The sequence below is a fragment of the Cyclopterus lumpus genome, chromosome 4, assembly GCF_009769545.1.
Source record: "Cyclopterus lumpus isolate fCycLum1 chromosome 4, fCycLum1.pri, whole genome shotgun sequence".
NCBI classification, from domain to species: domain Eukaryota; kingdom Metazoa; phylum Chordata; class Actinopteri; order Perciformes; family Cyclopteridae; genus Cyclopterus; species Cyclopterus lumpus.
Window position 1 is genome coordinate 14,418,341 of NC_046969.1, and position 13,406 is coordinate 14,431,746.

The window sequence follows — 13,406 nt, forward strand, 5'->3', positions numbered from 1 at the left end:
TCAGACAGATGTTTTGCAGATGCTGGACAGTGAGAAAATCTAAGTGAGCTGCTGCATAAACTACTTGTGTAGTGAGGTAATAATAACACATGAATATACAGATATTGTTTTCTTATTACCATGTGACTATAATGCACCTGGGCCGGCAGAGTTAGTTTAGGTTCTGTTACTTCACTTATTTTTTTATTATGCACCTTCAACACCCCTACACACACACACACACACACACACACACACACACACACAGCATGCACCACTACTAATACCACTGATGTTCACACCCCATCCTTTTTTCTCTCATAGAGAAACACACATGACGAACATGCCACTCACTTCCCCTGTGATGTTATTTTCTCATTTCCTCATTTCCTGCATCACAGTTTATTGAAATAATTTCCCTTTTGCAATTCTTACACTATGTTGTGTGTTAAAATCACTTCTGTTTATATTATCCAGCAACAAGTGTATAACCTGTTGTGATATTCTTTGAGTTCCATTACTGTGGTGAATGTTTCTCTTGCTCAATTTACAACAATTGTTCAAATTCTCATACATTTTCTTTCACGTTGTTTATCGTTAAATACAATGTTTGTGAACATCCTTTTCATCCGCTCTCAATCTTACCAATATCCTGTTGCAGCATCTATTTGCAAACTCACTCTACGGTGTTTGCAGCAAATACTCAATAGACTAGCTTTCAGTGGTTTTGTAATAGAGTCAGTGAAGAAATTAATGAAGCCCTCAGGATAAGTGCTTCCAGTGCTAGAGCTGAAGGCTGCAGCCATTATTATGGCATCCGGAAAGCATCTTCAGTTCACCGTGTGTGTATATCTGGCATTGCTGTGACATAAACTCATGGAGGCTGGAGGCCATGCTTTTCATACTGAAGGCATCAGTTGCATGGTAGTAAAGGAGGGCATTGACAGGAAAACCTGCATGTGGGTGCTACCGAGAGGTGTAATTGATGAGTGGCAGCTGAAGGACATCAACAGAATATGTGATTGCAATGAAAATGAGGATAAACAATGCAGCAGTGGTCCAAATTTCTTGATTGATTAATGTTAAAAACTATAAGAAAGAAGAAAACGTTTTTTTTCTTCATTTTTTCTTCATTTGTTTATTAGATGTTCAACATTTCCAAAGGTCCAGATAGTTACTTTTCTAGTATTAATATAGAGTCAAGTAAAACATACATCAAGATCGTACATAAATATTTCACAATACAGTAGAAATAGACGTCACCAACAAGACAAAACACCAAACAAACAGAAAAAAATACATACATGTTTGTCACCCAGTATTAATCAAAGACAAACTAATACATCACAAGATTGAGAAGAAAATAAATTCCAAAGCTACTGAAGATAAATATTCACATAATGTTATTCCAGAAAAGCAGCAAACACCAACCTCTTAGCATGTGCAAACAAAACTACAGTGGGAGACATTTTTCTACTTATCTTCTTACCATCTGTGAAAATAGGTTAAATTTATTTCCTGTTGTTGTGGTACTCATTTTGGTTACAATAGGCTGGTTTTCTTCCAGGAGAGATTTCCTTTCTCCATTAAAAGTATGTAGATTGTGTGTTTGCAAGTCATGTAAATGAAACTCAACTGGAAGAAAACTTCTTTTATATGAAAAATTGCCCTTTGTGCTAACATGAAAACCTATTTAGATTGATGTTGCATACATTACATTGTACTCCATTGCACCATAGCTATTTATATTGTATCAGAAAGATTTACAATTGTATGCAGTATAACTTGCCTTTTGGAAAACTATGTTGTCGTTGTAACACAATTGAGGGTAGTCTGTATTTTATGGGTGGTTCAGTCGAGCAGGCAAAACAAAACATGATCTCATGATAAAACAGTCCAGTGGATTAAAAACATATTCCTCACAAAATCTGACTTTGCTGAGGGGCAATTTGTTAAACGAACTTTCACTAAGCTTCATCTCACAGCAGGGATGGGAGTGTGTACACAGGCTGATAGAAAATCAGGAAAGCCCTCATCACCATGGTAACTGAGTTACTGACTCCCATTAAATACTGCTGAACAAAACAAGCTCCCCCCCACAGGTGGTTTCAGACACACCGATAAAGCCCATGTTTTTAATGTTATTACTGCTACTCCTACCAACAATAATGAGAATAATAATATCGTGGATTATAATGTAACTTAAAATATTGCATTCGAGGCAGTGACATATTTAGAGATCCTCACATAAACACTGATAAACACAAGCATAGTAGTTGATTTAACACGTAACACTGTATAATGTCAGTCATGTTTAAGGAAGACTGTGTGTGTGTGTGTGTGTGTGTGAACATGCAGGTTGGTCGCTCTTGTCCTAGCAAAAATCATCATCAGCCCATAGCAACCAGGAAGACGCCTGATGTCATCGCTGTCACCAGTTGCCGTTGGAGATCCAGGCATCCATAGAAACAAACACGCAAACAGTGCCCCCCCCCCCCCCCCCCCCCCCCACACACGCATAAACAACAGATGCTCACAAATTGACTTTCAAGTATGCAATTATTAGATATCACACACATACTTGCAGTATAAGTACACACATATATAGATTTTCTAGCACTTGCAAACACACACACACACACACACACACACGCACACACACCACACACGCTTCTACATGGGAAATCTACCTTCAAGCATAATGTAAAAAACGTGTATATGCCTCATGCCCGCACGTGCGCGCAGTCCCGAGGAGCCTGGAATAAAGCGGATGCATATAGCACATATACACGGTCGCTGCATGCACGTTCACGCGCGCACCCACACAGTGATTCCATGGGGAAATTGACTATCTGTACAATTAATGACTTCGTACATCACTGTTTGAAAATAAATCCCCCCCACACACACAGAGAGAGAGAGAGAGAGAGAGAGAGAGAGAGAGAGAGAGAGAGAGAGAGAGAGAGAGAGAGAGAGAGAGAGAGAGAGAGAGAGAGAGAGAGAGAGAGAGAGAGAGAGAGTGCGCGCAGCAGAGTGAGAAACGCACCATGTGTGGCAGCTGTCACGGTTTCCAGCGGAGGTATTCCCCAGCCTCATCACGACCAGCAGCCTGCCAGTGTTCACGACTCAGCTTCATTTTGTTTCAGCGAAAAGGTAGAAATATAGGCTAATGGATTCATAGAGGAAGCAGACATCCCATCAAAGAATACAAGTGAAAACGTTGACTTTGGTGTCGTGTCATTGTGGTATTGCGCAGATAAGCAACAAAAAAAAGAGGCGCAATGAAAGAAACACATACGAGGTCTACAATACGCTATATGATGCATTATGTTATATGAAATGGAATTATTAGGTTTGTGAATTATATTTCAGCCCCAACGCGAACTTTTCCCCTCGCCCTCACCCAACCTGCGTTGACTGGCACCCACAGGCCAAATTGATTAAGCCACCCCTTCCAATAGACTCCCCCTTTCTCCCTCCCTTCCACCAGTCACATGGAGGTTAGCAGTGACCCGTTGCTCCCTCGGTTTTGTGGCAGTCAATCTCTGGTGCGCCTTGGAGACAGAAGAGAGGCGAAACCGCGGAGAACTCCATGGGCGCGTCGCTTTTTCTCTTTTTAGACTTATTGCATTTTATTGTATCTATTCCTACGGGAAATCTCTTCGGAATCCACTGAAGACGCTGGTAAACGACACTCTGTTTAATGGTTTATTTTTAGTCACCCAGCGCAGCGATGAGTGTCTGGAAGCCGGCCGTGAGACCGATTGGTGCCGTGCGGTGAAGGGAAGCTCCGGCTTGGTGATCAGCAAGAATGAAGTCGAGAAGAGATAAACTGAAGATCCCCTCCCTGACGCTGGAGTAAGTTCTGCTTTTTACTTTCATCTTCTGGTGCAGGTGTCAAACCACAAGCTTTCATATGAAACTGTTGTCAATTTAAAGTTATAATTAGAGTGAACTAATAATTGTATGTATGTGTCCATATTGTCTTAATGTCAACACACTGGCTGCAGTTCAAGCCATGCCACGCAGTCACCAGCTCTGCTATCATAACAGCCTGTATATGCTGATCGAAATGTTTTCTTCCAGGTCGATGACATTTTCTTTCTTCAGTATCTTGTAAACAACTCACAGTTTATGTTTGAATTTAGTTAATTTTTAAAGCAGGAATGTATTATCGGTATTATCCCGATATAACTCCCTGCAGTTGAATCAGTTTCTCTGCCTGTCTGTTAATTTTTTTAAATAATTGAACCCACTGGATGTAGGGAAATCCAGCTTGCCAGTCGTGAAGTGAACCTGTTGGCACACTTCATGTTTTAACTTGTAAAACCAAACCACTGACAAAAATGAGAACTTGTGAAGATGAGGAGGTGGAGTTATTCTTTCTGACGTTTTAGGCAGTTTAAATATCGGTGGGAACACTGTTCAGTTTTACAGATCCTTCCAAATGTTTCTGAGGTAAAGCTCATGCCTCAGTGTAAGTTCTGTATTCGTGATGTTTTGTGTTTGTTTTACTTCACATGAAGTCCATGAATCACATGCTCCCCCTCACAGCACCAAGACAGACACATGGCTCTGTCTTTAGAAAAACAGATATTTTATTTCCATATATTTGGCAATCTGTGAATCCTATCTCCATCAAAGGACATGGCTGCAGTCTTATGTCCGCCCACGGCTTCCTCCAGCTTGAATGTAGTCCTTTTTTTGTGGAAAAGGAAGGGGGGGGGGTACCTGCTGCCCACTAGATGCTGATCCAAAAGGCGTAGGAGCTCCCTCACATCCCCATTCTCTGATCCATCCATCTTCCTCCTCCGTGGATGATCTAAGCTAAGCAAGTGCTGATATTGTTTCAATTTAATTGTTAGGCTCTTATAGCTGCTCCCGCGCAGAGATACAGGGGAGGATTCACGCTCGGCAAGCAGGGAGGGGCTCCTCAGGGTTTTATTGGTGGCTGTTCATGGACGCATTAGTCCAGACACATATCTCCTTGAAATGGATCACTGATGTAGGTTTTAGGATGGGCGGTTTCACCCCCAGCAGTGCAAAAACGACAAGCATGGCATACAACTGTTGAATTGTATTCAGACTACTTACTACTGAAAATTGTGCTTTGCAAGTATTCAGGGACACAATATACTATTTTCAAGACGCACATGTTTCGTAAAGATGTCTTAAAGCACCATCATTGTTTTGAGATTTTTATTTAAAATTATAGTATTTTATTCATGCAACAACGTGACTAAAGTATCTTGGAATTTGATGATACTTCTAAATACAATTCTACATGTTCTTGCCATTTTAGCAGTAAATACAATCCTGCCACTATCTTCCCACAAAAGCCTGAAGCGGCCACTGTACTTAATTTTATTAAAGCTACCTGTACAACTTGAACATCTTTGCACATCAGAAATGAAGTCACCAATGATTCAGTCTGACATTTCGTAATCAGTTTACACTCTGGACAGGAGTGTCGATGAAGTGCCGACAAAATGGAAATGCAAAAATGAAAATGATGGACGATTTACTTACTCAAGCGCCGTCGAGAGCTTTGGTTTATGTTTCTGAGGGAGAGATACAACGTAATGAGTTGCATGTGTTGTCGAATTATAAGCAGACACTACAGAATAAGGAGTCTTTGTGCAAGGAGTTGTTTTCCTACCATCCTTCCTGTATTACTATGACAACACATTCATTAGTGCTTTTGGTAGTGCTGTGTTTAGCACCGAGAAGCCTCTGCAGCACTGAGACAATAGCAGAGCTTAAATCTGAGCAGGAAAATCAATAGAAAACAGCTAATGCGCTGGGTCAGCATCAGGAAGCTATAGCCTAGGATGGCTAAGAATGCATATTTTGATGCAGAAATAGAGCATTAAGAAATTGTAGACTGTACATATTTTGTGCAGGACTCCCCCTAAGCGTATTGTTCTTGGGGAGCTGAAGTCAAGCCCCAACATCATACCATATAGTGGGGTTGTCAGATGTCAGACACTCCCAAACACTGTTAAAGGTTGCATTAGATGTTTAGTAAACACGTGCGATTTCCTTTCTGGTGTGTTTACACCCATCTGCCAACTTCCTATGGTGTAAAAGCTCAGGAGAGGTTAGAAGCCGACAAATCAGATGCACCCAGTGTTGCAACCAACCAGCCTGTAACAAACACTGCTAACAGAGAGGCCGCAGCATCACCCTGCACACAGCCGACGAATGTCTGTCACCGTTGGCTGTTGGTGTCTGCCAACGAGAGGCAGGCAACAACCTCTAACCCCGGACTGAAGCTTTGCTGCTGACAGACGCTGGTGTGCTGAGGTGCTGAGTCAGCGCACTAATCCATGCAAACATGTCTTGCCTTACAGTTTGTCGCCCACATGCCAGAGCCCCACTCTCCTGAGCCCATGCAGCCCCTGCAGCCCCTGCAGCCCCTTACAAACCCTTCATCCCTGGAGGTAAGACAGCCAGGTCACACACAGATCGTTTCTATGTACTGAACATGTTAAGTGCCTTTTTCTTTAAAAAGTCTCTCCTCAACGTTCACTATAAAACCAACAATACATGTATCCACATAACAAGGAGTCTGTGTAGGTAAAGCCTAAACACATACATGTGCCACATCTTTGCACTGGTGGACAAGTCTTGGGCTGAAGTACATGAAGTACAATTTTAAAATCTATTCTTAAACTGATTACTAATGAAAAAAGGCTAAAACAGGGCAGATATATATGTTATTCTTCTAGTTAAACGTCGAGCAGCTGCATTTTGTAGAGACAGAGATAGCTTTTTGGCTTAATCCTGACATTATTTATGTCACAAGAAATGTAGGACATTCATGAGACTTTGGTCCTGGCTGTTGCTTCAAAATAATATATTTTTATTATCTGGTTATTATTTAAATAAAAATAAAAATAATGATTGACTCTTGTGCTTTGAAACCTGTCACACGATCTTGTAATTTGAACATATGACAGCTGGGTTAAATCTGCTGAGGAACACAATGTCATATGATCAAAAGCTCCAGCACAGCTACTAAATGGACCATGTGGTGTGATTGTAATGTTAACTTCATTGACATTAACACATTTTAACAACAACCTCAGTGGTTTTATAATTAAAGATAAAACAGAATAACTCCATAAATATTGCGGATCATAAATGGAATAAATATGGATAGAAAGGAAATATGCAATAAGTCTGAGTTGTTCTTTGCTATATAAAGGTGGCTCTGTTTCACCGGTGAAGACCCATCATTTATTAGTTGTCTCTAAGTCTATGTAGGTTGCTTGGCAACGGTGCTGGGTGCTGTGGAGGAAGGCAACACTGCAAACAGAGGCGGCTGCATCCAGCATGTTTCTGGATGTGTGAGCGGTGCTAGGGTGTCACACCCCACACTGTACAGTAATGGATCCCATTTTCACAGTTGAAATATCAGCAAATATTTAGTGGAAATGCAACAATCAAATGAGATAAACATGAATTCCTTCACAAAACTCAGTATTTACAGATTTCTTCTGATTGCACATTTCTTGGCATCATTCTTCACAGCATTTTGCATTGAGACCTCCCTGTGTTTCAACATCCAGAAACATGTTCATTCTTATGCATCAGATTTTATATTTGTATGCAAGTAAATTGCTTGCCGGCATACAACTTTTATTCTGATACAAAACCTCTTGATGGCATCAAGGACACAACTGGTATTTGGTGCAGAATTCATATAAAGTGTTTGGGGAGAGTGAAGCATATAATACACTTTTGGTATTTTAATGTTATGGCAACTTAAAGTAGCAGTTGTCTAAAATATAAAAGTGAGAACAAATGAACACGAGTAATCATTTACATCTGGGTTTAAAAGATAATGAGCTGTACTGTTTGCAAAATAAGAGTGAACCCAACACTTAAAATGCACCTCAAAAGTGAAGGCCTGGGCAATTGAAAGGCTGGACTGTCTGTTACTTAAACAATAAGGTACTCGAGGCAGTACTGTATCATCAATAATGTACTGTCAGGCTTAACAACACCCTTGAACAGTACATTATTGACGATACAGTACTGCCTCAAGTAGCTTATTGCTTTTATAATACGGTTGCCTATGACATTATAAATAGTAAGTAAAAAGTAAGCTGCCTTTCAGCACAAAATAGTTTAGCCACCAAATGTTGTGTATCGCATTTCAGTAGCATAGAGAAAATAGTCCCCGTATGTGTGGCTGTTGCTAGGCAATAGACAAACAGCATTGGCACATCACGTTTGTTAGCCTAGCTAGATCTCACACCATCTCATTCATTCACATTGCTCATTTATAAAAGTTGCCATTAAAATAACAAAAATGACAATGGGACACGTTCAATAAAATAATATTTAATTTAAACATTAGGCCTAAACATTCTAAATCAATCATAAATGCTTCGTAGGCACTGGGTATAACAACGTTAGGTTAATAAACGTAACCTAAATAGCCTATGCTGTTTAAACTTAATAAACTAAAGTAACGAGTTACTTGGGTGTCGATAGACTAACATTAGGCTGTTTTTAACGTTTGTTCATGTTGATTTGGATATCTCCATTAATTGTTTAGCCGTGGAAAATGTTTGTCATGTCCCCTTCCTCTCTGATTATATCGACCACTCTTGCTCTCTTTGCCGGTGGCTCGGTATTGGAAGTGCCTTCTCCAGCAAGGATATTACTCCAACGCTGTCTTTCATTGAGATTTTGTGCCCAGTAGCTTTGAAGGGAGCTTTCGGATTTATGTCCACTAACTGACATGATTTATCTTGCTTCCAACCCAGCATTAGAGAGAGTTTACACCAAGGTGATTGCAGTGATTGCTTGAAATGACAACTAACGGTCGCGCAAAATCTACCCGTTATTTTGAGTGTGCACTGATATGGAACGCTCAGATGAATGTAAACAGGTGTACAGGACATACACCCTGTGACTCCCTCTCAACCAATCAGAATGCTTGATTTCATCTACCCGTATTATAAAATAAGATATTAGGGAGTAGTTGATGGCAGAGCCCACACAAGAACAAATAGACCATAGAGCATTTTTTTTATATTGTTAATTTCTTCTAACCAGGGGTCTAGTTGATGGATGTTTACTACTCAAATAGTCTTGAATAGACACTGGAACTGTTGCAGAATGGTAGAACGAGGGAATAAATTAAGATTCTTATTATGTTTACAAAAGGAAAGCTAGTGAACTCCACAAATGTGCAACATTTTCATCATCAAACCAATCACACATACAGTTCTTATCATTTTGTGATATGTACATCAATTCAAAAGTGAGAGACTTGAACCTAAGAAGACACTCCTCACAACTTATAGGTGTTGACCTCTATCAAATGTTTGCAGAGCAACCAACCATTTGAATAATTGGAGTTTCAGTCAAATAAATAAAAGCAAACGTCTTTTGATCTGATATGCTTCTGCAGATACAGCATTCCACTAACTATGTAGAGGCATGATGTTTTTTGTTCTGGTATAGAATTAAATTTAAGTACTGACAAACTGGGTATAAATAGTCTTCATGACCACCAGAGGTACCATGTGCATTGGAATGTACCACTGTATATAAGTTTTGCCAGGATCCTCCCTCTGACAGACTCCTCATGGTATCACCCAACAACATCTTAAGCTGCTTTCAAGTTCTGTAGGAAATTGAATGCACATGAGTGACTAAAGAAGTAAACGTAAAGACTGTTTCTATAGCAATGGTTCTGACTCTAATTTATTTTTGACAAATTGCTCTGCAGGTTTCCGCACAACCAAACATTACATCACGGCTTGTAGGCTAGGCTATCCTAAAAATGCCCGGCCTTAACGTCATAGCCTAGTGTAAGTCAAGTTAGTTTTCGCCATATGTCACATTTCTCTGCTAAATGTAATTACAAATAAATATTGTCAATGTGTGAAAAACAAGCAACATCCCATTTGAACTAGACTGGTGTAACCAAGTGCATTGTGTGTCACGTTAACACCGTAACTTGTGACGAGCATTCGTTTGATAAATAATGGTTAGTTGGAGTCCTAAACTTTCCCACTACGCTGAGGAACGAGCAGCACTTGAACGCAGCATTGTGCTCCAGCTTGCTGGTACAGAAACAGACGCAACCAGCAGCGCGTGCTTTGGCCAAACTTAAGTGTGCTGCTGTGTGTGTGAGCGTGAGTGAGTGTGAATGGTTCAACACAAAACAAACCTGCGTCGAGGAGGCGATGTGTCGGGGACAGGAACGAGGAGCCGAGCGGTGGATGTAACGGCAGCTCCACGAGGCAGGCTGAATACAATAGGAACCGCCGAGGAAAGATGACGATGGTGGAGAGCGGAGCAGCAGCAGGGCACCGGGTTTCACATAGACCCGAGCTTCGGTTGTCTTAAACCACCATTCACTTTAAAACTGGGTTTTAAATGCAAGAAACCCCCTCCAGCATGTCGGATCCGAGCCACTGGTCCGCGGGGCCAAACCAGAACAAGTCCCATTTTGTTCCGGGAGCTTTGCTGAAGCGCTCAAAAAGGTATCAAGAGTCGGGATGCGGAGGTTAAACACCAGCTAGTTAAACTGGTTATTTCGGCTGTTTGTTGTTGTGTTAAAAAGCTATCGTGTATCATTGAATCAGCGGGTCCTCCCGAGCTTTGAAGGTGTACGCTTTCATGGGGACGCGGTGCTAAAACACCCCCAACAGAAGCTAACGTTAGCTCCGGTCTCGTCCCTGTTAATCCTGTTGGTTCATCATGACTTCGTATGGATTCACAGCTTTTGTCCGGGAGAGAACTGAACGGAGAGTATCGCATGCAGTTTCCTCGTATTTCCTCTAAATGTAATATTCTCAAAGGTGATTCTTCAAATACCAGACATCGCATACACTTTCCTTTGTTTGAATTGGATGTAGTTTTCATTACATCAGGTCTATAAAGTCCTTTTGGATGGACTCACTGAATCACACCAGTGGAAGTTATATAAAGACACAAAAGGGTCTTTTTATATGAAGTAAAGCCCATATTGTCACTTTTCGCTTTCTCTTGGTGGTTAGTATCTGTGAGGATAGTTACTGGCTGCAGGGCTTAGTTAATACATGTGTGTCATGTTTACTGTTCACTGTCTGATGGAGGCCACCACACTGGATGAATGAACTGACCTTTACATAGATGATGTTCTTCGTTAGTTGTGGACAAGGGCGGGCTGCTAATAATAATTTGTTATTGATTAATGTCAGAAATTACATTCTCACAGAGCTCAATGCAAAGTGTAGAGATAGCTTCTTTTGTCCGACCAACAGTGCACACCCCACAATATGTAATCAATTAATATAAACCTGACAAAAATAGCACATCCTCGCATGTTTTGAAGCTGGAAATTGCAAATGTATGATATTTCTAGGTCTGCAACCAATTATTGAGTTGTGAGTTTGAGATCTTTAAATTCTTTGTTTTGTCCAACAAGCCATCGAAAACTCAAGTATATTCAATATATGAAAATGGAAAATATTTGAGAAGCTGGAACCAGACTATGTGAAGCATTTTTGCCTAGAAGATGACATAGATTCATAAATTATGAATACATCATTTCAGCGCCATTGAGAACCGTAGAATCTGCTCTGTGGATTGTTTGAATGGCATTGGTCAGCATTTGCCCCCTCTTTTCAGGACCACAGGATTATTTAACACTCCCTCCCGCCCTTTACACACACACACACTTGGACATCTGTAGCTCAAGATGGTCCTGCAGCTGCTGTAGGTGTGCACACTCCTTCAACCTCAAGTCTGTTGACAGGAGGTTTTCTCTTTTGTATTTTGTATTTCGTCAGTTTTCATCTTCAGCTGACATGGCCATGCTGGTGTGTCATGCATTTGCCTGCAGATTAGAGTTTAGTTACGTAAACATCTCAAGGCAGAGCTGCTCTGAAGGCGGAAATAATGTCCTCAGTGGAGTTAAATCTCAGTGGGCAGAGACAAAGACATCTTGGTTCTTCTTGCTCAGTATCATAATCTGTACGAGACCATAACGTGTTTTTTTGTTAACTGCAGAAATAGCAAGTGTTCAAAGGATTTTCAGAAATCTTTTGTCTGCTTGTGGTTGATAACTGAGATGAATGAGCTCGACCAACTGGACCATAGTGTGTAGCTGAATGTGATGATTTATGGGACGCATTTGGGTACTAGTCCGAAACGGTCTCACTGTTATGGTGTCTATGTCGCAGACATAGAAAGAGTAGCAAGCTGAGCACTAACTGCAAACCACTAACCTTTCAATACCATTAATTGAGTAGAGCTGGAAGGAAAAAAATCAAACTATTTTCAACAGTAGTGAAAAATGCTGCACATTCTCAACTGGCAAGACTGCTTCTCTTTTTCAAATTTAGTAAACTGAATATCTTTTGAGTTTGGACTGTTCGGCTAAAATGAGACATTTCTAGATGTTCGCTTAGCCTCTGCGATGTTGCGATTGGCATTTTTGCTCTTAAAAAAACAAAAACATTATTGAACAAACCAAATCAATGAATACAAAAATAAATTATTAGAGAAAGTTGAGAAAGTGATTCATATTGGCATATCTTTCTAAAATACAATATATTGTGACTTGTAGTGTGGCACTGCCAGAACTGTGTTAATTACCATTCACACCCTTGTTTATCTGGGCGTCCATCTGACGGTAAACTGGTCTGCCCTCTTTTGAAGACCGGTCTCTGTGGTACATTTTATCAATAGTGCATTAGAAAGTTTTGTGAACACACCTGCAATAATCCTGTTTATTAATTAAAATAATTATTCTAAATTTAAAATTGAACTGAAATACAACAAATATGATTTTAATCTGTTACCGTTCTTTGTAAGGCATATCCAGTCTCCTCTGGTTAAAAGCATCATCATAATAATGATGATGTACACAGTGTTAAATTCTTCTCTGCATCTGACCCATCCGTAGTTATTAAGGAGCAGTGTGCTGCAGTGAAGCGCCCGGGGAGCAACTGGAGGTTCAGTGTCTTGCTCAAGGACACTTTGACAACATGTTGTGGGAAATGCCTTTGTTTAAACGATAGGCTTCTAACAAACTAAAATATAGTCAAATTAATTGCAAGTAAACTAAATTAGAACAACATTTTTTTTTAACTGGGTTATGGGAACATTTGAATATTTTTTCTGTAAAAGTCAAAATGGCAAATTGTAGTGCTTGAACCACTGGACATCCCCACCTATTTCCACCACTCCCAGTTCATAGCCATCATACTTCTGGTTGGCACACAAACACTGATGTGTTTTGGTGTTCAGGCTAATTCAGTTCCATGACAGCGGATGACAGACTGACGTGTCTTCTTAATCGGCCCTCTGTCATACAATGTCTTCTGTGTCCTTAGCCTGCTGCTCAATAAGCACACAAACACACACTTAGATATAAATACAAGCTGAACCAATGTATGACTCAAATGTTTAAT

At 40.3% G+C, this 13,406-nt stretch overlaps 1 protein-coding gene across 5 annotated transcripts in view; it reads left to right on the plus strand.

Moving 5' to 3' along the window:
- The first annotated feature begins 3,012 nt into the window (after nt 1–3,012).
- The window catches only part of mast3b (microtubule associated serine/threonine kinase 3b), a 31,361-nt gene continuing 20,967 nt past the window's right edge, over nt 3,013–13,406 (plus strand). For 2 of the 5 annotated variants that reach the window (XM_034530189.1, XM_034530190.1), the window contains exons 1-2: nt 3,462–3,837; nt 6,333–6,422. In XM_034530189.1, coding sequence (XP_034386080.1) covers nt 3,791–3,837; nt 6,333–6,422 — 137 coding nt within the window. In that variant the 5' untranslated portion in view covers nt 3,462–3,790. Of the gene's footprint in view, nt 3,133–3,461; nt 3,838–6,332; nt 6,423–10,060; nt 10,491–13,406 lie in introns of those variants that run through there. The other 3 variants (XM_034530191.1, XM_034530192.1, XM_034530188.1) reach the window with 2 other exon arrangements.